General features: G+C 43.4%; 1 protein-coding gene across 1 annotated transcript in view; it reads right to left on the reverse strand.

The window, feature by feature from the left end:
• Window positions 1-389: 389 nt before the first annotated feature.
• gtf2e1 (general transcription factor IIE, polypeptide 1, alpha) overlaps window positions 390-24,768 on the reverse strand; it is a 40,852-nt gene continuing 16,473 nt past the window's right edge. Inside the window, exons 3-5 of the mRNA XM_041865587.2 lie at window positions 8,721-8,922; window positions 7,988-8,232; window positions 390-1,555 (exon numbers count right to left, since the gene is read on the reverse strand). Of these exons, the coding sequence (XP_041721521.1) occupies window positions 1,086-1,555; window positions 7,988-8,232; window positions 8,721-8,922 (917 nt within the window). The 3' untranslated portion in view covers window positions 390-1,085. The remainder of the gene's footprint in view (window positions 1,556-7,987; window positions 8,233-8,720; window positions 8,923-24,768) is intronic.

A 24,768-nucleotide genomic window follows, 5' to 3' on the forward strand; every position in this document is an offset into this window, starting at 1 on the left:
ATACCCTCTCTTAAAAAAACCATTAACTACCATTATTTTATTATCAATCTCTTCACACAGTATATGGTAGTTCTTCCCTAACAGGTAAATACTGCACTGTAAAAAAAAAAGACAAGGTGAAAAATTCATCAGAAGCAGAGAGTTGAAGGTTGGAGTGGTACTGTGTCTCACACAGCGACAGAGACACCGTCATATACGGTCACATTGCGGAGGGAAAAAGCCACATGCTCTGCAAATGTCATCCCCACGCCACCGCTAAAGGCCTCACTTCGGGGGGTGCCTCCACGTTTGAGCAGGTCACACCACCCCGGGGGTTACCGCGGTAACATCAAAGCCGGTATTATTCGCTCCAGAGATGTCTCTTTCCCTGTGGAGGGAGACCCCCCCCGTCAGATAAAAAAAAAAGAAGGAGCTTGTGTGTGTGGGTAGAGGGAAAAGAGAGCGGGATGAGGAGAGGAGAAATGAATAATGAACAGCTCGCCCTGCCCTGAGAACAGTGAAGAATTCACGGAGTGTGGAGATCGAGAGTGCCATAAGGCTGGAGCGCAGGGAGAGAAAGGAGCGGTGTGGTCTACTCTGGTCTAATGAACTGGTTGGCAACTGTGTGTGTGTGTGTGTGTGTGTGTGTGTGTGTGTGTGTGTGTGTGTGTGTGTGGCGCGCATGTGACTGTTTTCTGGACAGGTTCCCAGATCTTCAACTCTGTTCCTGTTTAGTAATGGGTACTGGAGGTACAGACAGGATGAGAGGGGAGGCAGTGTGTGCGTCTTCACTAGGTATCATGCTGTGGTTATAGAGCAACTCTAGAGTAGTGTGTTGTAACGTTCAGCTACTGTAATACTGAGAGGAAACACTGACTGGTTGAGCTGAGTCTGAGTGAGTGGCCAGACTAACACACCACTAATACAACTGTCATGGCAATAGGCAGTCTGGTCTCTAGAACAGAGAACGGAATAACTGATTGGAACTAGAGTGACATCTTCTATTCCTCTTGGAGGGAAGAAGAGAAGAGGGTGGAAGGAGACCAGAGAGAAAGAGAGATCCATGTAGAGCGAGGCCGTGTACGTGAGTGTCTGTGTGTTTTCAGTTAGAAGTACATTTCCTGGAAGATATTCTGTCCCATCTCGATGTAGGCCTCTTTCTCTTGAGAGCTCATCTTCTCCACTAGCTCTGGTCTCTGGCTCACCTCCCGATAGGAGAATGACCTTCCCCCCACCATTACCATGGGCTCATCCTCCCCCACCTCCTCAAACTCTTCATCATCATCCTCCTCCTCCATCTCCATACCCGTCGGCCGCCGCTGGGCTGCAGCCACAGGGGGCGGAGCCATGGGAGAGTCCTCGTCTGATTCGCTGGTGTCGCTCTCCGAGTCGCTGCCCTTGGCTGCTGATGAGGAGATGAGCGCCCTGGCTGCCGCTACGGCTCCGCCTCCTGCCGGGCCGGCGCCGCTCCTCTTCTCGTGGATGAGCAGGGCGCGCATCACTTCTTCGTTCTCGTCTGATTGGCCGCCGCCGAGCCCGGCCACGCCCATCTGGGCTCCTGCCGCGTCGTCTCCGGCTGCAGAGAGAAGATCAAATGTCAATTAGAAACATCTTATAATAAAACATAATAACAACAACAACAACAACAATACATACGGCTATAGGAATAAAAGTGAAACTCTGCAAGTAAACTAAAAGACTAGATGTGCAAATTCATCACGGAGATTAAATCTCTTCTATTAAAGTGACTAGGTCCAATAGTCTCGGAGGTCATTCCAAAGACAAACATCTCCAATAAAGAACTGAAAGGTCATGAATCAGACAGGGTTTTATTAAAGGGATAGTGCAAGATTTTATCTATCTACTTCCCCAGAGTCAGACGAACTCATGAATACCATTTGTATGTCTCTGCATCCAGTATGAAGGAAGTTACAGAGGTAGATTCGCGAGCCAATGAAAATGGTATCCATGAGATCTGACTCTGGGTAAGTAGATAAAGGGCTTCATTGCCAAAATCTCGCACTATCCCTTTAATGAGCAGTCTAACCTCAGCCACACACAAATCAGCCTACTGATTACTCCCATTCAGACATTAGGGCTTAGCTTTAGTGGGAGATGGTAAAAGATGTAGAACCTGACGTCTTAAGGCCTTAACTGAGGATATGGAGCGATTTTTAGTGGCAACAGAAATTGTATTTGAATTCCATAATTTTGAATTTGTATTAGTATATTGAATTTGATTAAATATTTTTTTATTTGTAATGCACAAATTGTATCATTGAATTCATAAATCAAATTTGTATTTCATGATTTGAAACTGAATTGAATGAATTTTGCATTCAGTTTTAAAAATACATTACAAAGTTCAATATGTACACTACCAGTCAAAAGTTTGGACACGCCTACTCATTCAAGGGTTTTTCTTTATTTGTACTAGTTTTTACATTGTAGAATAATAGTGAAGACATCAAAACAATGAAATAACACATATGGAATCATGTAGTAACCAAAAACCAAAAAAGTGTTAAACAAATCAAAACATTTTATATTGGAGATTCTTCAAATAGCTACCCTTTGCCTTGATGACAGCTTTGCACACTCTTGGCATTCTCTCAACTAGCTTCATGAGGTAGTCACCTGGAATGCATTTCAATTAACAGGTGTGCCTTCTTAAAAGTTAATTTGTAGAATTTCTTTCCTTCTTAATGCGTTTCAGCCAATCAGTTGTGTTGTGACAAGGTAGGGGGGTATACAGAAGATGGCCCTATTTGGTAAAAGACCAAGTCCATATTATGGCATGAACAGCTCAAATAAGCAAAGAGAAACAGTCCATCATTACTTTGAAAGTTTCTTCAAGTGCAGTCGCAAAAACCATCAAGCGCTATGATGAAACTGGCTCTTATGAGGACCGCCACAAGAATGGAAGACGCAGAGTTACCTCTGCTGCAAAGGATAAGTTCATTAGAGTTACCAGCCTCAGAAATTTCAGCCCAAATAAATGCTTCACAGAGATCAAGTAACAGACATCTCAACATCAACTGTACCGAGGAGACTGTGTTAATCAGGCCTTCATGGTCGAATTGCTGCAAAGAAACCACTACTAAAGGACACCAATGATAAGAACAACTTGCTTGGGCCAAGAAACATGAGCAATGGACTTTAGACTGGTGGAAATGTGTCCTTTGGTCTGGAGTCCAAATTGGAGATCTTTGAGACGCGGTGTGGGAGAACGGATGATCTCCACATGTGTATTTCCCACGTAAAGCATGGAGGAGGAGGTGTTATGGTGTGGGGGTGCTTTGCTGGTGACACTGTCTGTGATTTATTTAGAATTCAAGGCACAATTAACATGGCTACCACAGTATTCTGCAGCGATACGCCATCCCATCTGTTTTGGGCTTAGTGGGACTATCATTTGTTTTTCAACAGGACAATGACCCAACACACCTCCAGGCTGTGTAAGGGCTATTTTACCAAGAAGGACAGTGATGGAGTGCTGCATCAGATGACCTGGCCTCCACAATCACAAGACCTCAACCTAATTGAGATGGTTTGGGATGAGTCGGACCGCAGAGTGAAGGAAAAGCAGCCAACAAGTGCTCAGCATATCTGGGAACTCCTTCCACCTGGAAAAGCATTCCAGGTGAAGCTGGTTGAGAGAATGCCAAGAGTGTGCAAAGCTGTCATCAAGGCAAAGGGTGGCTATTTGAAGAATATCAAATATAGGTTACTACATGATTCCATATGTTTTATTTCATAGTTTTGATGTCTTCACTATTATTCTACAATGTAGAAAATAGCAAACATAAAGAAAAACCCTTGAATGAGTTGGTGTGTCCAAACTTCTGACTCGTACTGTATATACAGTGGGGGAAAAAGTATTTAGTCAGCCACCAATTGTGCAAGTTCTCCCACTTAAAAAGATGAGAGGCCTGTAATTTTCATCATAGGTACACATCAACTATGACAGACAAATTGAGAAAAAATAATCCAGAAAATCACATTGTAGGATTATTAATGAATTTATTTGCAAATTATGGTGGAAAATAAGTATTTGGTCACCTACAAACAAGCAAGATTTCTGGCTCTCACAGACCTGTAACTTCTTCTTTAAGGCACCTGTTTGAACTTGTTATCAGTATAAAAGACACCTGTCCACAACCTCAAACAGTCACACTCTAAACTCCACTATGGCCAAGACCAAAGAGCTGTCAAAGGACACCAGAAACAAAATTGTAGACCTGCACCAGGCTGGGAAGACTGAATCTGCAATAGGTAAGCAGCTTGGTTTGAAGAAATCAACTGTGGGAGCAATTATTAGGAAATGGAAGACATACAAGACCACTGATAATCTCCCTCGATCTGGGGCTCCACGCAAGATCTCACCCCGTGGGGTCAAAATGATCACAAGAACGGTGAGCAAAAATCCCATAACCACACGGGGATTTTGTGAATGACCTGCAGAGAGCTGGGACCAAAGTAACAAAGCCTACCATCAGTAACACACTACGCCGCCAGGGACTCAAATCCTGCAGTGCCAGACGTGTCCCCCTGCTTAAGCCAGTACATGTCCAGGCCCGTCTGAAGTTTGCTAGAGTGCATTTGGATGATCCAGAAGAGGATTGGGAGAATGTCATATGGTCAGATGAAACCAAAATATAACTTTTTGGTAAAAACTCAACTCGTCGTGTTTGGAGGACAAAGAATGCTGAGTTGCATCCAAAGAACACCATACCTACTGTGAAGCATGGGGGTGGAAACATCATGCTTTGGGGCTGTTTTTCTGCAAAGGGAACAGGACGACTGATCCGTGTAAAGGAAAGAATGAATGGGGCCATGTATCGTGAGATTTTGAGTGAAAACCTCCTTCCATCAGCAAGGGCATTGAAGATGAAACGTGGCTGGGTCTTTCAGCATGACAATGATCCCAAACACACCGCCCGGGCAACGAAGGAGTGGCTTCGTAAGAAGCATTTCAAGGTCCTGGAGTGGCCTAGCCAGTCTCCAGATCTCAACCCCATAGAAAATCTTTGGAGGGAGTTGAAAGTCCGTGTTGCCCAGCGACAGCCCCAAAACATCACTGCTCTAGAGGAGATCTGCATGGAGGAATGGGCCAAAATACCAGCAACAGTGTGTGAAAACCTTGTGAAGACTTACAGAAAACGTTTGACCTGTGTCATTGCCAACAAAGGGTATATAACAAAGTATTGAGTAACTTTTGTTATTGACCAAATACTTGTTTTCCACCATAATTTGCAAATAAATTCATTAAAAATCCTACAATGTGATTTTCTGGAAAAAATATTCTCATTTTGTCTGTCAGAGTTGACGTGTACCTATGATGGAAATTACAGGCCTCTCTCATCTTTTTAAGTGGGAGAACTTGCACAATTGGTGGCTGACTAAATACTTTTTTCCCCCACTGTATTCAGTTTCAATATGGTAGATATTGCATTCATTGTCTGTGTATCATGTTACCAAACCATAATTTCAAGTTTATTAAAGTTTAATATATTCAGCTTCTCAGATGTATTCAGATTCAGTTCTCAAACTCAGTTCTCTAAATTCACATTCAAAACCAGAGACAACATCCTGGTACTTTGCCAGCCAGGAAAGGTAGAGGAGAACAGATAGAACAGCTCTAGCATTTGAACCGTTTTGGCTATAAGCCATTCTTGAAAGCTAAGACTCTCTGGAGCATGGATGTCCCTTCTGTTCCCCTCTTTGATGATCACAAGCTGAGTTAGAAGGGAGTGGCACAAATACCTAAATTAGTTGAATAGCCATGTCATAGCCCTTCTAAGGATAGCCTTTCCACTCCCTATTTATTCTTGCTCTTGTGACTGACTGGGTTCAAACCAGGTCTCCTGCATGTCACAAGACTGTGTTAGCCCACTTAGATAATGCCTATAGGGATAAGTTCAGGAAGTTAATGTAAAGGAAGACACGCTGCTTGCTTAACGAGTACCGCTTCCCCCTGATTCAGCTCATACCGAGACTCGAACTCAGGACCTTTGCCACGCAAACACATTTGATCGCCCTTCTGAAGCATTCCAACCAACTGTGCTATTGAAAAAGGCCTTCTTCAATTGCGTGAGGAGCAACACTTCACGCTGATGAGTGAGTTTCACAGATCCTCATCTGCTACATTCACCCCCTTAACTCACTCCACAGTGACCCCAGCAGTTGAACCAGCGCAACTGTAGATCCGAGTCCAGTGGCACAATTGTAAAAGAAGTCACGCTGTCTGCTTAGCGAGTTACACTTTCCCCGATTCAGCTCATATTGAGACTCGAACTCAGGACTTCTGCCTCGAAAACACACGTGACCGCCCTCCTGAAGCATTCCAACCCATCTTGCTATAAAAAAAAAGCCTTCTTCAATTGCGCAAGGGGCCACACTTCAGGCTGAGGAGTGAGTTTTACATTTCCACATCTGCTACAATAATACAAGTCTTCAAGATCCAGCAGTTATTCGCATGGTTTGGTGATCCATGCTTATGTGATGAGAACCTTGCTTGAGACCTGTGATGTGTTAGTTTGACATGTGTTCGTCTTTTTGAGACATAGTCTAGTTTTAAGCAGGGGCGGACTGGTTATCTGGGCAAATGCCCATCCATTATTTTTAACTTAGGTTTCTTGCGCAAAATTATCATTCTCTGGCTAATACTGGGGGCCTCAAGGAAAATAATGGGCCAGTGTGGGGGCCTGGAGGAAAAGAAGGGGCCAGTGTGGGGGGCCTGGAGGAAAAGAAGGGGCCAGTGTGGGGGGCCTGGAGGAAAAGAAGGGCCCGGTGTGTTAGAAATGCCAGGGCCGATTTTCGGTCGCAGTCCGCCCCTGGTTTCAAGTCTCCGGCAAGGGTAGTCATTATAAGGTTAATGTGACTGACTGGGTTAAGACTGTGTTAGCATGTTGAGCTAAAGCCTAGGCATTGGTCCTGTGTCTTGGATGGGTCTCTTCAAGGATGAGGTCAAAGGGGAGTAAAGTGTAACACAGGTGGTTCGGTGACCACGCTCGTTTGAGAGTAACTTGTCTGAGACCTGAAAAGTTGCATTGTCTGGTGCACAAGAAACCAGGGTTAGAACACCATCAGTTAAACTAACACGTCTTCAGCCAAGGTTGCGCGTCACATAACCTCGCTACCGGCCTGATCCCGCGAGCTTACATGAATGGTTCGCTACAAGCGGTAATCAGTCATGTAATTACGAGGCTACTCATCACATGGATGGATCACCAAACCACCTCAGTTGCACTCTAACATTTTTTTGTGACACTCCCTTCTAACGCGGCCTGTGATCATCATAGAGGGGAATAGAAGGCACATCCATGCTCCAGAGAGTCTTAGCTTTCATAATAGCTCATAGCCAAATTGGTTCAAACGCAAGAGCCAAATTAATTGGAAGAAAATAAATTCAACATGCCACATTGGCTTCAGAAACCGTTCTCCTCTATCTTTCCTGGCTGGCAAAGTACCAGGATGTTGTCTCTGGTTTTTAATGTACATTTAATGCATCGGAGAAGTTGAATATATGAAACTTTGATAAACTTGGCAATGAATGAAATATCTACCATATTGTAACTGTATATATAAATATTGAATTTGAATATTAAATTGAATTTAAAACTGAATGCAATATTCATTCGATTCATTTTCAAATCATGAAATACAAGTTTGATTTATGAATTCAATGATTACATTTGTGCATTACAAATTCAAAAATATTAAATTCAATATCCTAATACAAATTCAAAATTATGGAATTAAAATAGTGTTGGCACTGAAATCGCTCCATAAAATGATTTGGTGAACAAGTACACAGAGGAAAGCCTACTACAGCACTGGCTATGTAGTAGCTAGCTATGCTGAGTGGACAGTATGAGAGAGAGAGAGACAGTGAGAGAGAGAGACAGTGAGAGAGAGACAGAGAGAGAGAGAGAGTGTGTGAGAGAGAGACAGTGAGAGTGAGAGAGCGAGAGGAGAGAAAAAACAGCAGTACATAGTAACTCACAGTTCTTGAGTGGGTCTGGCTCGCTGTATGTTCCTCCATGCACAGTGCTCTCTGTCAGCCACACGGGTCTCTCCCTAGGTGCCTTGCCCTCGCTGGCCTGCCTGCGCTGCTGCTCCCCCTGCTCCCCCATGCTGATCTCCACGTTCTGGGTGTACAGGTCGGCGTACGACGAGCTCTTGGTGGACCAGGCCTCCCGGTGGGGACCGCCAGCTGCTGCACCCGCCGCCGCTGCTGCACGGTCCCGACTACAGGGCGGGACGGAGAGGAGAGAGAGATAAGTTAGCAATGTAGCTTACAGTGTGATATGTGAACGTGAAGACAGAGCAGTAAACTATATTACATTCCACTAATGACAACAGACACAAGGGCTCAATCTGTGAATATGTCACTGTTTACAGGTTAAGCAGAGCTGTTACAGCACAGTTTACAGGAGAGCCATATATTTAGAAAGTTAGGCCAACTTTTTGAATTTTAAATATCGTGCTAATTCTAGACATTCAGTTACATAGCATTGTTTAAATATTCCCCATGTAATGTTAATGGGGCGGTAACATGGCTGCTATAGAATTTTGTGGTGTCATGTAAATGCATGATGATGCAGAAACCTCAATGTCCTAACTCTCTAAATATAATGCTCTGGTGTACAGGACTAGCTGAGCGGTGACAGGAACAATTTACAGTGGGACTCATAAACGTGAACACTGATTGGAAGTGAAGGGGGGGTGGGGCCGACCTCTGTTTGAGGGCGGGGATCTCGGCGGGCTCTGGTTCCAGCAGGTCGTTTGATAGGTGGACGTCCTCTGTCTCGCGCAGTAGCACATATATGGGCTCGATCTGTTCGTTGAAACGGGCCACCAGGGTCCTGGCGTCCTTCTTGGGCACCGCAGACTCATCCTCCTCTACCTCCGTCTGACAGAACGTACAACGAAATGTCCCTGAGAGGGGGAGGGAGGAGGGTGGACAGAGAGAGCGAGAGATAGGGAGGAGAGGGGGTGGGGGGTGGAGAGAGGGAGAGAGAGCGCAGCGTGAGTTTTAGGTCTCCAGGGCAGGTGCTGGCGCAGTTTAAGGCTTGCATTAACATGGTAGATGAATAATGCATGGCGGCGGTGGTGGTGTAGCTCCAGAGGACAGATAAAACCTGGAATATGCATTTCTCTCGCTCTCTCCCTCCCTCTTTCTGACTTCACATCCCCCACAGCCCCCACCATGGAAAAACAATCTACACACAACTACCCAGGCTCCATCCTCCAGGCAAGGCAGCCTAGGGTAGGTAAGTAGGTATCGAACGCCGCTATGGTCAGTACTCGTCTTGTTATCTGACGCGTCAAATAAGACTAATTGACCAATCTGGACTTGAATAGGACTTAATAATTGAACACATACATTATTTTTTAACGTAGTGATTACACTACCACTCGTAATTCATATGTCACAGAGATTTCACTGGTATGTATGCTAGTATGATGCTGGTAAAGTTGGAGGGGTTAGACGGTTCAGACCACAGGCAGGAGGAATGCAGTAGCATAGCAGATAGACCAGATAAATAACACAGATGTGGAGGTGTCTGTCTGTCTGTGAAGTTACTCTATAGATAGTTACTCAATCCCCTTGGAGAAGACCTCCGGCTGTGTTGACAGAAACCCACCCCTGCATGTGTGTGGTGTGGTGTGTGTCACCATACACAGACTTCTCCCCTCTGGTCTCCTGTGGGGGACAGATACAGTATCTCATCCCACACACCATGGGAGACCCAGTAAGGCCCATGGAACGCACAGAGAAACACACACACACACAAGGACATTTACACCATCACACAAACACGGTGGCCCCTGCTAAGAGATCCTGATTAGAGCACTGGAGCATGATGGACAAACACACACGCGTGTTAATTTTGGCAGCTATATCACATTTTTTGTCTTATTCAGTTTTGCCATCTCATCCTTCGTTAGTTTTAGTTATCAGTCGACTAAAACTTTTAGTCAGTCATTTTAGTCAGTTAATTTTTTCTCATTAAATATACTAAACAAAAACGCAACATGTTGGTCCCATGTTTTCATGAGCTGAAATAAAATATCCAAGAGATTTTCCATACGCACAAAAAGCTTATTTCTCTCCAATTTTGTGCACAAATTTGTTTACATCCCTGTTAGTGAGCATTTCTCGTTTGCCAAGATAATCGATCCACCTGACATAAGCTACATAAAACAAACACGATTGCATTTTTTCGATGGCTATTTGAATGCACAGAGACACCGTGATGAGATCCTGAGGCCCATTGTCATGCCATTATCCGCCGCCATCACCTCATGTTTCAGCATGATAATGCACTGGAAGCTGAGAATGTCCCAGTTCTTCCATGGCCTGCATACTGACCAGACATGTCACCCATTGAACATGTTTGGGATGCTCTGGATCGACATGTACGACAGCGTGTTTCAGTTCCCACCAATATAAAGCAACTTCGCACAGCCATTGAAGAGGAGTGGGACAATATTCCACAGGCCACAATCAACAGCCTGATCAACTCTGTGCGAAGGAGATGTGTCGTGCTGCATGAGGCAAATGGTGGTCACACCAGATACTGACTGGTTTTCTGATCCATGCCCCTACCTTTTTCTTTAAAGGTATCTATAGATTAGGGCCTAATTAATTTATTTCAATTGACTGATTTCCTTACATGAACTGTAACTCAGTAAAATCTTTGAAATTGTTGCATGTTGTGTTTATATTTTTGTTCAGTATAATTCATATTTACCTAACATGTGCACATTCAGATAGCCTTGTCCAACTAGGCCTAATATCCCCTCATATAGCTGGCACATTGCTATTGTGGCAGATTGTAACCAATGCCAGCCGTGATTTACCATATAGGCTTCAAAGCCTTGGCTACAGGTTAAACAATTTAGGCATACAGCTCTTTTCTCCCAATCACAACCTTGGGATGGGGTAGATAACAGTTATTCCTTTAAAAGGGGGAGAATCTGAGCTTTACAACAATGCCAGAATTATTACTGTACTCTTAATATTAAGCAATTGCAAATAGCTTTAATATTTCCAATCGGAAAAAAATAAAATAATGTACTCGCATTTGCCGACTGCGAGAGTGGCAACACAGATGAATAACAGCGCACAAAAAAATCTGATGTGATCAAAGCAAAAATAGCCTAGCTACATGAAAGTACAAGAGAGATTATACATAATTTTTTCTAGTTGAGGTTAGTTACAATTGAAGTGTCCTGGCTCGTTGGCTGTGTATCAGTTCAAAACTGAACCATCTGCTCCATAGGCTATTTTCAGTCCCTTAGATGGGAGCGGCCCCAGCATGACTACAGACCCTCAACCACCCGCCCTGTGTGTGTGTGTAGGTCTCTCAAATGAACGCCTGTCAACAGTTTGAAAGCTCCACTGGCTCATCACCAACAACTTTTAAAATAACAAGAAACAAATCACACAGTCCGTTTCTGGCTGCTTTTCCTGTTTCCAATGTGACAGACAAAAAAAACAAAGATAAGAAAAATAGCTACGGGTGGAAACGTATCGACAAGCTAGAAGAGTGTGATCTCTCTCTAAGTGTGTGTGTCTGTGCATGCGGGCGCCTGGCCACCACAATGCAAAGGGGCTAGTACTGCCTGTGAACCGGGCTGTACCGGGTGGATAGAGAGGACCAACAGCCGGTACGTACTGTGTGTGTGACAGAAAATGGCCTCCGGCTTTCTGATTGGTGACAAGGTGTAAAGTAAGGGCACGTTTGTCGAGAGTGACACCGCTCCACAGAGGAATAGCGACTGACATGGACTGAGGTGTCATTACTGCCGCAGGAGGGAAGGAGGGAGGGAGGTGGTGACATGACTCAACTCTGGCTGACGAAGTGAAGAAGAAAAAAACTCCCTGCAACAAGAAAATCAAATTGAAAAGCTTAAAATAACTCCTTAGCACCAACTGCCAAACTGCAATGAGGAAAAGTCAGATACCACAGATGAGCCTTCACAAGCCAGCCAGCCAGACAGTTATAGAAAATAGAGTGGTACAACACTGCCCAGTGGACCCCCAAACATTTCACAATTTTGTTGTAGCCCTGAACTAACTGATTGACCTAATTGAGGGCTTGATAATTAGTTGAAAAGTTTAAACAGGTGTACTAGTTCAAATACATGGAACCTCCCCATTAATGCCAAGGACAATGGGAGGAGGGGGGGGGGGGTGAGCTCAGACACAGACAGAGAGAACAAGCCTCAGAGGGAGTCCATGCTAGTCTGTAACAGAAGGGAGACAAGAGAGAGAGACCAGAGAAAGAGGGAGAGAGAGATCAGCGAGAGAGAGGGAGAGAGAAACCAGAGAGAGACCAGAGAGAGAGATACCAGAGCGAGAGAGAGCAGAGAGAGACCAGAGCGAGAGAGAGCAGAGACCACAGAGACAGAAAACATAGAGAGAGACCATAGAGAGAGAGAGAGAGCAGAGGCCAGAGAGACCATAGAGAGAGAGAGAGACCATAGAGAGAGAGAGAGACCATAGAGAGAGAGAGACCATAGAGACAAGAGAGAGACCATTGAGAGAGAGAGACCAAAGAGCAGAGAGAGACCATAGAGAGAGACAATAGACAGAAAACATAGAGAGAGACCATAGAGAGAGAGAGAGAGCAGAGACCAGAGAGACCATAGAGAGAGAGAGAGACCATAGAGAGAGAGAGAGACCATAGAGAGAGAGAGACCATAGAGAGAGAGAGAGACGGACCAGAGAGAGAGAGAGACCAGATACCATAGAGAAAGACCAGAGGGAGAGAGACCATAGAGAGAGAGACCGACCATAGTGAGAGAGACCAACCATAGAAAGAGAGAGAGACCATAGAGAAAGACCATAGAGAGAGAAAGACCATAGACAGAGATAACAAGCCTCAGAGTCCATGCTAGTCTGTAACAGAAGGGAGACAAGAGAGAGAGAGACCAGAGAAAGAGGGAGAGAAAGATCAGCGAGAGAGGGAGAGAGAAACCAGAGAGAGACCGTAGAGAGACCAGAGAGAGAGAGACCAGAGCGAGAGAGACCAGAGAGCAGAGAGAGACCACAGAGACAGAAAACAGAGAAAACATAGAGAGAGAGAGCAGAGCGAGACCAGAGAGAGAGAGAGAGAGAGACCAGAGACCATAGAGAAAGACCAGAGAGACCATAGAGAGAGAGAGACCGACCATAGAGAGCGAGACCAACCATAGAGAGAGAGAGAGAGACCATAGAGAGACAATTGAGAGAGAGAGAGACCAGAGAGAGAGAGACCAAAGAGCAGAGAGAGAACAGAGAGAGAAACCATAGAGACAGAAAACATAGAGAGAGACCATAGAGAGAGAGAGAGCAGAGAGAGAGAGAGAGACGGACCAGAGAGAGAGAGAGAGAGAGAGACCAGATACCATAGAGAAAGACCAGAGAGACCATAGAGAGAGAGCGAGAGACCATAGGGGCTGTTTTTCATAGTTCGGGCTAGGCCCCTTAGCTCCAGTGGAGGGAATTCTTAACGCTACAGCATACAATGACATTCTAGACGATTCTGTGCTTCCAACTTTGTGGCAACAGTTTGGGGAAGGCCCTTTCCTGTTTCAGCATGACATTGCCCCCATGCACAAAGCGAGGTCCATGCAGAAATGGTTTGTCGAGACCAGTGTGGAAGAACTTGAATGGCATGCACAGAGCCCTGACCTCAACCCAATCGAACACCTTTGGGATGAATTGGAACGGCGACTGCGAGCCTGGCCTAATCGGCCAAACATCAGTGCCCGACCTCAATAATGCTTGTGGATGAATTGAAGCAAGTCTCCGCAGCAATGTTCCAACATCTAGTGGAAAGCCTTCCCAGAAGAGTGGAAGCTGTTATAGCAGCAAAGGGGGCACCAACTTCATATTAATGCCCATGATTTTGGAATGAGATGTTCGACGAGCAGGTGTCCACAAACCTCTGGTCATGTAGTGTATGTACTATTATTATTACTACTGAAATTAACTTTATTTCATTATCCTCATTGCATTGTACTGTATTTACTGAAATGCTGTACCACTATGCTGCTTTGGCAATATCTACAAAGGGTATTTCATGCCAATAAAGAAATCTGAATTTGAATTATTTGAGAGGGACCATAATAATAATAAATAATATGCCATTTAGCAGACGCTTTTATCCAAAGCGACTTACAGTCATGTGTGCATACATTTTTACGTATGGGTGGTCCCGGGGATCGAACCCACTACCCTTGCGTTACAAGCGCCATGCTCTACCAATTGAGCTACAGAGAGAGAGAGAGCAGAGAGAGAGACCAGAGAGAGAGAGCGTAAGACCACAGAGAGAGAGAGAGAGAGCGAGAGAGAGATAGACTTAATGGTAATCCCATTTCCACCACTATTATTATTGCTGTTGGTCCCACCATTTTTTGGTTATATGTACACTTTGACAATGTAATGTCAATAAAGTCTACTGAATTGAATTAAGAGACCAGGGAGTGAGAGCAGAGATTAAGTGTATGTTGCAATGTGAGTATGCCTGTGTCTAAATCTCCCTCCAGATTACACTGCTGTGTTTCTAACAGGCCGACTCGCCAGAAAATAATAACCACCACTCTCCAACACCACCACTCCATCCTCTCTCAGAAAGAAAATAGAAGAAAAGGAAATCACTTTGTCTTTGATTTTTCTAAAGACAGGCCGTTGCAATTTATACATAATCACAGGCTAAAAGCAGAGTGCTGGCTGGCGAGACTAGAGAACGTTAGCGGGCCTTTTTTTATCTCATCAAAGCCCATGACAATTAGCCGGGTGACAGAGACAATGAGGCTTGGGGAGGCTTTTGTCTCAAACTGAGAACAGAACATATCTGGAACTGGGATCCTAATTACAGCTCTGCTCACAGTTTATTTGGGTGTGAAAAAAATTGGCATGCGGATTCCCCTTAACGCTTATCAAATATTAATACGTTGGGCCAAAATTATAAGTACTCCACCGTAGAGAGTTGTGTGGTGACATGTCTTTTGTGAGGCTTTTGTAGAGAGAGCCAGACTAGAGGTCTGTAGTGGAGCAGGTGGGTTAAATTGGGAGGATGGTGACTAATTGTGTTAAAGGCACAGACAGGGAGCTGGAGTTGTTTTTAAAGTTTAGCCAATTTATGGAATTTTTTGTGCTGGTGGCCACAAATTTTTAACCCATGGGTTGAGTTCAAAGTTAAATCATAAGACTTGAAGGAAGTGAATTCAGTCTTACCAGGAAAAAGGAAAGTCTACAATAATACCATTTGATTACCTGGTTGCTAGTACTGTACAGTCTGCAGCGGCTTGTTATTTCACATCTCATTTATGGAACAATATTCAGAATACCCTACAGTTGGATGCATTGGTGCCATTCGGGGAATTCAGAGTGTTGGTTGAGGACCTCTTTACTGAGGAATGTTGTTGTTTTTTATGATAGTTCCCCCCCTATTTATTGATTGCATTTCGTATTTAATGTGTGCATTTCTGTATTCTGCAGGTCTCATTTGTAAAAGAGAACTGGGTCGCAATGTGACTCCGTTAAAATATAGATTAAATAAAATAACCCGCAAATATAGAAAATGCACTGTAGCCTACAGTCAGAGATGCCGGAACGATTTTTTGACAGGGGGTGCAGGAATATTTTTGTTGTTGTTGCCCAATTTAGATAGGCCTATGTTTCTGCTTATAATTAACAACATTTTGGTGGGCTATTTGTTGGTCAACTTGTCTATAATTAGATACAAACAGCTTCTCTTCTGTCATCACTTGTTGCCCTGGAAGACTAAATAAACCCTTTCGTACCAGAAAATGTCATAAATCGATAGAATGAATGCTGAACAGAAATATTATACGTAACATGTAAAGTGTTGGTCCCATGTTTCATGAGCTGAAATAAAAGATCCCAGAAATGTTCCATACGCACAAAAAGCGTATTTCTCTCAAAAGTTGTGCACAAATTTCTTTAAATCCCTGTTAGTGAGCATTTCTCCTTTGCCAACCAAGATAATCCATCCACCTGACAGGTGTGGCATATCAAGAAGCTGATTAAACAGCATGATCATTACACATGTGCACCTTGTGCTGGGGACAATAAAAGGCCGCTAAAATGTGCAATTGTGTCACACAACACAGACACAACACAGACACAACACAGATGTCTCCAGTTTTGAGGGCGCGTGCAATTGGCATGCTGACTGCAGGAATGTCCACCAGAGCTGTTGCAGAGAAATTATTGTTCATTTCTCTACCATTAGCCGCCTCCAACGTCATTTTACAGAATTTGGCAGTACGTCCAACCGGCCTCACAACAGCAGACCACATGTAACCACGCCAGCCCAGGACCTCCACATACGGCTTCTTCACCTTCGGGATCGTCTGAGACCAGCCACCCGGACAGCTGATGAAACTGAGTTTCCACAACTGAAGAATCTCTGCACAAACTCAGGGAAGCTCATCTGTGTGCTCGTCGTCCTCACCAGGGTCTTAACCTGACTGCAGTAAGGCGTCGTAACCGACTTCAGTGGGCAAATGCTCACCTTTGATCGTCACTGGCACACTGGAGAAGTGTGCTATTCATGGATGAATCCCAGTTTCCACTGTATCAGGTAGATGGCAGACAGTGTGTGTATGGCGTCGTGTGGGCGAGCGGTTTGCTGATTTCAACATTGTGAACAGAGTGCCCCCTGGTGGCGGTGGGGTTATGGTATGGGCAGGCATAACCTACGGACGATGGCAATTTGAATGCACAAGAAATATAGTGATGAGATCCTGAGGCCGATTGTCGTGCCATTTACCCGCTGCCATCACCTCATGTTTCAGCATGCTAATGCAAGGTCCATGTCACAAGGATCTGTACACAATTCCTGGAAGCTGAAAATGTCCGAGTTCTTCAATGGCCTGCATATTCACCTGACCTGTCACCCATTGAGCATGTTTGGGATGTTCTGGATCGATAGTTTCCACCAATATCCAGCAACTACGCACAGCCATTGAAGGGGAGTGGGACAACATTCCACAGGCAACAATCAACAGCCTGATCAACTCTATGTGAACGAGATGTGTCGTGCTGCATGATGCAAATGGTGGTCACACCATATACGGACTGGTTTTCTGATCCACGCCCCTATATTTAAAAAAAGGTATTTTTGACCAACAGATGCATATCTGTAGTCCCAGTCATGTGAAATCCATAGATTAGGGCCTAATTTATTTATTTCAATTGACTGATTTCCTTATATAAACTGTAACAGTAAAGTCTTTGAAATTGTTGCATGTTGCGTTTATATTTTTGTTTAGTGTAGTTGACATCGGTAAAGTTCTCTTTTATCTCTGCTTCTCTCACACAGCAAATACATTTAAGGACTGGGGAGATAATGTAATACAAAACAAAAAAAGGAAAGATTTTCTGTGCAAAATTTCCAAATGACATCACTTTGACCGGTTTTAAGGAAATTAAAAGATATGAAATCAATCCAACATGTTTCTGATAAGATTTCAGTTTGGCTTGGTTGCATATTTTATGTGGTTGAAATACTATCAGCTTTTATGATGCTGATAAAGATATAGCACCTTTATAGAAGGTCCCTAACTGCACATTCATTCTCTCAAGATGCTGAAAGAAAGAAATCATATTTCTCCACTCCTGTTCCAGAGTGAAAATTTAAATTTGGTGTATAATTTTACTGTAAAAGCTGCTTAATTCTGCAGGAGATAATATTATATTATGTGAGAGGTTATAGACCTACAGTAAGTGTCCAGATTTCAGTTACTATTTCATTTAACCCATCTGAACAGTATAATATATTCTAACATGCCATATTTGAAGTCCCCGTCTTGTGACTGAAATTTGTATAGCGCCTTACAATCATCACACATAACATCTTTCCCAAACATTAGGCAACTGTTCTGGCCCTTCCTTCTATTTATTTTTCAACTCTTCATTTCACAGCTTTTCTCTTAGTGAATTAAACTTCCACCTTGCCCTTTTTGCCTCAGTGGATCGATGTTAACTTTTTCTGCCCAAGTTCCCAAAAGCATTTGGCAATTGGCATGTATTTAGCGCAACTCCATGCACAGGGACTACTTAAAGTAAAAGTGTTTTTGTAAAATGTTCAGTGGAAATTGTTAAACGTAGTCCTTGTGCATAGAGTTGTATGGTTTGTTTAACTTTGTTAACATTGTTTTCTTTTGTTCAACATACATTTTAAAGTTAAACATCTGGGTCTCAGTGTCACTCTGCTACTGTGGAATTAGGCTTTCTTCTCTTTGACTCACTGCAAGTGAGAATACCTCCTAAAAAGACTAAAAGAAGATAGGACTCCGATCTATTCTGATGGTAAATAAGTAGCCTTTCACGAGCATTGCCTTATGCGAGCCGAAACGGCTCATAGAAGCAGATCTCCTGTTTCTGTAGCAAAAGGCAGCTTGCTGTACAAAGTACAACCCCCTCTATCACATTCCGATGGTAGCTGTGAAAATCCAGAGCTGTGCTTTAGGGAGGGTGGAAACAATTGCATTGTCATCGGTTATTCCCTGTGATGTGGTGTTGAGTGTTGCTGGGCCAGCAGAAACAGCTAACAGATTGGTAACAGTGAACCCTGTGCTCTCTCCCTGTCAATCTCTGCAGGCAGGCCTGGCTGTCTCCATGGTAGTGGGGTACTGTTACTGCCACAGCAGCACCATTCGATATGGACAGGATAACAGGTGCTCAGTGCTCTGGAGAGATGGACGGTGATGTAGCCCTTTACACTCGTACCTGGGTTGAAAATGGCAGATTTGGCCACTAAATTGGAACATAGGGATACAGTAACATGCTATACATGACATTAGAGCTCTGGCTCTGCGCTCACAGTGCTGTGTGGGTTTTGACTGACAGCCGTTCTGAACTTGGGCACAGCACGCGACAAGAAGTTGCCCCCATCCCTCCCGGTAATTGGGCAACTCTTGCACATTTTCTGTTGTCTGAGTGAGGGAAACGCTGTAAATTAAGAGGACTCAATGTATTTTGAAAGATGAGATGTTGAGGATTATAATAAATACTGTTTGATGTCATACAAGCAAGCCAAACACCTGTGAGTCCAAATGTGCTCTTCACATTTCCATATCATAAAACTCATGTCATATACAGTGTCAACATTTATGACCACTATGTTTGATGAACAGTTAAAAGATGGCATGGCATCATACTCTGGGTCGTTCTGAACAGAATGAGCTTGTTTTTGTTTTGTGAAGAAAATTTGCCGAGGAACACGCACCTGAATGCACTCACAATTTAAAATGACGATCAGTTTCTCTGAATTGGGTTGTGTTACAAGCAAAGCAATTACAAGTGCGCTTGCTCTAGTTCCTCAACGGCACAGCTAGTAGAGCTAAAGAAAAAGCACCTTATAGTTGAAGACTCTTCTTTGAGTCATAAAAGTGCATTGAAATTACTTAGGATCTGTGCACTTTGGAGGTGTGTGGCAACTTGGAGACCCCAGTTAGTCCTCTCACTCAAATCGTTGTCATTTTTGTGTCTTATGTGGCACATACAGTGGGGAAAAAAAGTATTTAGTCAGCCACCAATTGTGCAAGTTCTCCCACTTAAAAAGATAAGAGAGGCCTGTGATTTTCATCATAGGTACACGTCAACTATGACAGACAAAATGAGAAAAAAAATCCAGAAAATCCCATTGTAGGATTTTTTATGAATTTATTTGCAAATTATGGTGGAAAATAAGTATTTGGTCTTTAACAAAAGTTTCTCAATACTTTGTTATATACCCTTTGTTGGCAATGACACAGGTCTAACGTTTTCTGTAAGTCTTCACAAGGTTTTCACACACTGTTGCTGGTATTTTGGCCCATTCCTTCATGCAGATCTCCTCTAGAGCAGTGATGTTTTGGGGCTGTCGCTGGGCAACACGGACTTTCAACTCCCTCCAAAGATTTTCTATGGGGTTGAGATCTGGAGACTGGCTAGGCCACTCCAGGACCTTGAAATGCTTCTTACGAAGCCACTCCTTCGTTGCCCGGGCGGTGTGTTTGGGATCATTGTCATGCTGAAAGACCCAGCCACGTTTCATCTTCAATGCCCTTGCTGATGGAAGGAGGTTTTCACTCAAAATCTCACGATACATGGCCCCATTCATTCTTTCCTTTACACGGAACGTCCTCTGTTTCTTTTAAAACGCCCAAAGCATGATGTTTCCACCCCCATGCTTCACAGTAGGTATGGTGTTCTTTGGATGCAACTCAGCATTCTTTGTCCTCCAAACACGACGAGTTGAGTTTTTACCAAAAAGTTATATTTTGGTTTCATCTGACCATATGACATTCTCCCAATCCTCTTCTGGATCATCCAAATGCACTCTAGCAAACTTCAGACGGGCCTGGACATGTACTGGCTTAAGCAGGGGGACACGTCTTGCACTGCAGGATTTGAGTCCCTGGTGGCGTAGTGTGTTACTGATGGTAGGCTTTGTTACTTTGGTCCCATCTCTCTGCAGGTCATTCACTAGGTCCCCCCGTGTGGTTCTGGGATTTTTGCTCACCGTTCTTGTGATCATTTTGACCCCACGGGGTGAGATCTTGCGTGGAGCCCCAGATCGAGGGAGATTATCAGTGGTCTTGTATGTCTTCCATTTCCTAATAATTGCTCCCGCAGTTGATTTCTTCAAACCAAGCTGCTTACCTATTGCGGATTCAGTCTTCCCAGCCTGGTGCAGGTCTACAATTGTGTTTCTGGTGTCCTTTGACAGCTCTTTGGTCTTGGCCATAGTGGAGTTTGGAGTGTGACTGTTTGAGGTTGTGGACAGGTGTCTTTTATACTGATAACAAGTTCAAACAGGTGCCATTAATACAGGTAACGAGTGGAGGACAGAGGAGCCTCTTAAAGAAGAAGTTACAGGTCTGTGAGAGCCAGAAATCTTGCTTGTTTGTAGGTGACCAAATACTTATTTTCCACCATAATTTGCAAATAAATTCATAAAAAAATCCTACAATGTGATTTTCTGGAGAAAAAAAATCTCAATTTGTCTGTCATAGTTGACGTGTACCTATGATGAAAATTACAGGCCTCTCTCATCTTTTTAAGTGGGAGAACTTGCACAATTGGTGGCTGACTAAATACTTTTTTTCCCCACTGTAAGCCAAATTTTCCAGGAATATTCGTATCATGCTACTGAATTTATCCAGAGTATTTTCAGATTTCGTTATCAACAAATGCAGCGAAAAGCACAGTACATTCAAAATGCACATAAAATCAACAGTGTCTAATCATTTTCCCATCATCTCCAAACTGTTCCCTTTCAATTACGGGGCGGCAGGTAGTTTAGTGGTTAAGAGCGTTGTGCCAGTAACCGAAAGGTCGCTGGTTCTAATCCCCGAGCCGACTAGGTGAAAAACCTGTCGATGTGCCCTTGAGCAAGGCACTTAACCCTAATTGCTCCTGTAAGTCGCTCTGGATAAGAGCGTCTGCTAAATGACCAATTTATTTATTATTTATTTACTACCATGCTTATGCATTTCTTTGGAAATAAATATTAAAAATTTAGCCCTATCCATACAGGCCAATTTCCACAAGTGTAAAGGGTTAATGGAGAGGGTAACAATTGAGAGACGTAAGCAAAATGCTTCCAAAAATTGTTCAGTAGGGCAAGATTTGGCAACAGCAGTAGTGACCCTTCATTCAGGGCAGGTGGGGCAGAGCATTAATAAGCATCACATATCAGTTTACAAACAATGTAAAAAACAACAACATTGAGTTAATAAAGCCGCATACAAACATGGTCTCCTTTTTAAATTCTTGAGTAAGGCAGCTCCAAACTGCAGGTGTTGCAGCCTAGCTCAGTGCTTTCTGTGGTGGTGGGGCAGCCAACGGAAAATACGGCGTGTAGGTGTTGGTAATGTTCTCTAGTTGCGCTGTGACTGGCTCAGTGTTCTGTCACTCATAGGGACACTACGTCACCACAAAATCTACGGGTAGAGCTCGAAAATTCAAGCCCCTTGGGTGCTGCCATAGTTACATTAGAAATGCCCATCCAAGAAGGCTCAAGGTCATTGGCCACAGATAAAATGATATCAAATCACATTATATCTACCGTAGTTTGATTGGACTGATCATGTCAACATTATACATTCAAAATCTTAGCTAGCAAGCTAGCAGTCATCATCATGAAGCAAGCCGACAATCTACTTGCAAATCCTTTTCAATCCTTGTCATATTAAGAGAAATTATGAAGATAAATTATAGATAAAACATATCTGTGCTCATCGGCCATTGGACATAAACATTACACAACAAGTTGGAAATGCCAAATTCAACATTGAGTGGATTGGAAGGAATCAGTGGCTAACTGCAAGCACTGAAAATAAATCCCTAGCTTGCTATTCAGTGGAGTGGGTGTGTGGTCCAAGTCTGGGTTTAAGGGTCTCTTTTCCAAGCTTAAAAGGATAAACATTCAACACCATGGGCATTGGCCATGCTGTCAATCCAGCATGACTTCTGCCGCGTTCAAAACAACTGGAAACTCTGAAATCTCAGCCTTCAGTGAGTTGTATGCACGCATGACTGTAAGTCGCTTTGGATAAAAGCGTCTGCTAAATGGCATATTATTTTATTATTATTTCAAGACAACTGGGAACTCTGAAAAAAACGAGCTCCGACTGGGAAAATACGTTTTGAACGGTCATCCAAGTCAGGAACTCGGGCCTCTTTCTAGAGCTCCGACCTGAAGATCACTGATGTCATGATTCAACCTTGGTTTTTTCCATGTTCCCAGTTGTCTTGAAAGCACCATAAATCCAGAGAATGCCAGACTTTGATGACAAAGTTAGATGACAAAATGTGTCCACAAGGACCGCCGCGCCACCTTCCTGTTCAAGTGAGCACAGCACATCAAGGTGAGTCCAAAAATGTATTGTATGCTGCTGGATAAATGATGTAATATGCCAGGGAGATATGTATACTGTAGCTAAGAAAGTAATACTAAGTGTATGTTGTGTGTTAAGCTGTTAGTAGCCCATGGGCCTCACCCTAATAATTTGGTCCCTTTCCCCCTCATAATTTAGCCTACTGTTCTGACTTGGTGGAGCACATGTAGCCTATAGCCTGTTTTAGAGAAATGTAATCATCTAATATTGTAAGAGCTTTCAGTGTCTGCTTATATGCCCCCTTTATTTATCCTACGGTTCTGACTTGTGTACAGGGAGAATACTGTAAGAACGGCCCATGTTCTGAATTCTGTCGTTGTACATTTCAAAAGTGCTGAACAAATAGTTATATTGACTACGTCTGTCCTAGCTCACTCATTGTCTTAATCGAAATTACGGATTGCCTCTTATCCACTTGTCGTCCTCTTAAGCCATAGTTTGTACATCTCAATTGTCAGTAGAAACCACATTTGTTTACGCAAGTCAGCCATATTAGCTATGTTTTTTTTAAAGAAAGTCAATGAGGCTGAATGAACTGTTTCGCTGCCAGACAAGGCTCCACTGATATCCAGGTGTAGCAGTGGTAAGGATTCACTCCATGGTGCTGAAAATAAATCTCTGCTGTTGGGACAGCTTTATGTAGGCCCTAACAGTTTGTGGGCACCGTTTGTCCCCATTATAGTGCAATTAATATATTGTTTAGTCTTGTGTTGTGTAGTGGCTTTGCTGGCATGCATCATAAAAATAAAAATAAAGAGTTTGCCCCACTAAGATTTACATACTAAAATCACCACTATTGCCATTTTGGATGATGTTTCCCAGACATTTATTCAGAAAATTTCGATTTGAATACCATTTTTTTTATTTGATAAATTGTCACTTTTAAGGGCCCAAAACAGTGTGGATTGTAAGGACAATGAAATGTTATGTTAGGAGCCTTGGCTAAATGTAGTGTTTGAATGTGACTTTGACAGCCAAAGCAGATCTTATCTGCCAAAGACACATGGCCAATCAATCCAAAGATGAACTTATCTACCCGGGACACACAGCCAATCATGATATAGATCTTTCTCTTCATGATAAACACGTAGAGTAGAACTAATAACTGGAGAGTATCTTTTATCTACACAGGTTTGGGTATTCCCTTTTCCAATCATAGTTTGGGCGACTCAGTGTAAGAAAAGAGTGGTTCACGCTGTCCTTCTAGCTGTCTGTCCGTCTCCGGCTCCTCTCCTTAATCAATGGAGATGATGACACTACTAACCTGCTGAGAGCAACTTCATAGTTTTAATCAATGCTGGTCGAGCAACATTGTCCCTGTCTGCACTTTCTTCAGTGAGACTGACAGGATTCTCATTGGAGCTAATCACTAGGCCTGGATGGTTTGGCAACACAAGAGTAGGTTAGAAGGCTCAAATGTATTTTATTGAACCTTTATTTTGACAGGGAGTCATGCTGAGACCAAGGTCTCGTTTACAGATGAGGCAGTGGGCTGAATGGGTCGTCACTGTCAACAATCAATGGCTTTATGGTTACACAGGTTTGGATATTACCTTTTCCTGCATGACTCATGACCAATGGTGTTTCATCTACAAACAGCTCTGATTTTAACTGGATTTGTACACAGGCTGACTTGTGTACTACCCCTTCACTGACTGTCTTGCGTATCCTAGCAACAGCTCCGGTTCGCTGACGTCTGTGTTTGAGGCAGAGTGATATCATGGAGCCTCACCTTGACGAAGAAACAATCAAGACCGCTAAAGGAATGATGAATACATGTATTCAGCTATTATCCGGCAGTAGAACAGAACTTCGACATAGTTCCAGACAAAGTTGTATGTAGACTATGCTGTCTGGATTCACAATAAGACA

Source organism: Coregonus clupeaformis, chromosome 4 (genome assembly GCF_020615455.1).
Source record: "Coregonus clupeaformis isolate EN_2021a chromosome 4, ASM2061545v1, whole genome shotgun sequence".
Lineage (NCBI taxonomy): Eukaryota > Metazoa > Chordata > Actinopteri > Salmoniformes > Salmonidae > Coregonus > Coregonus clupeaformis.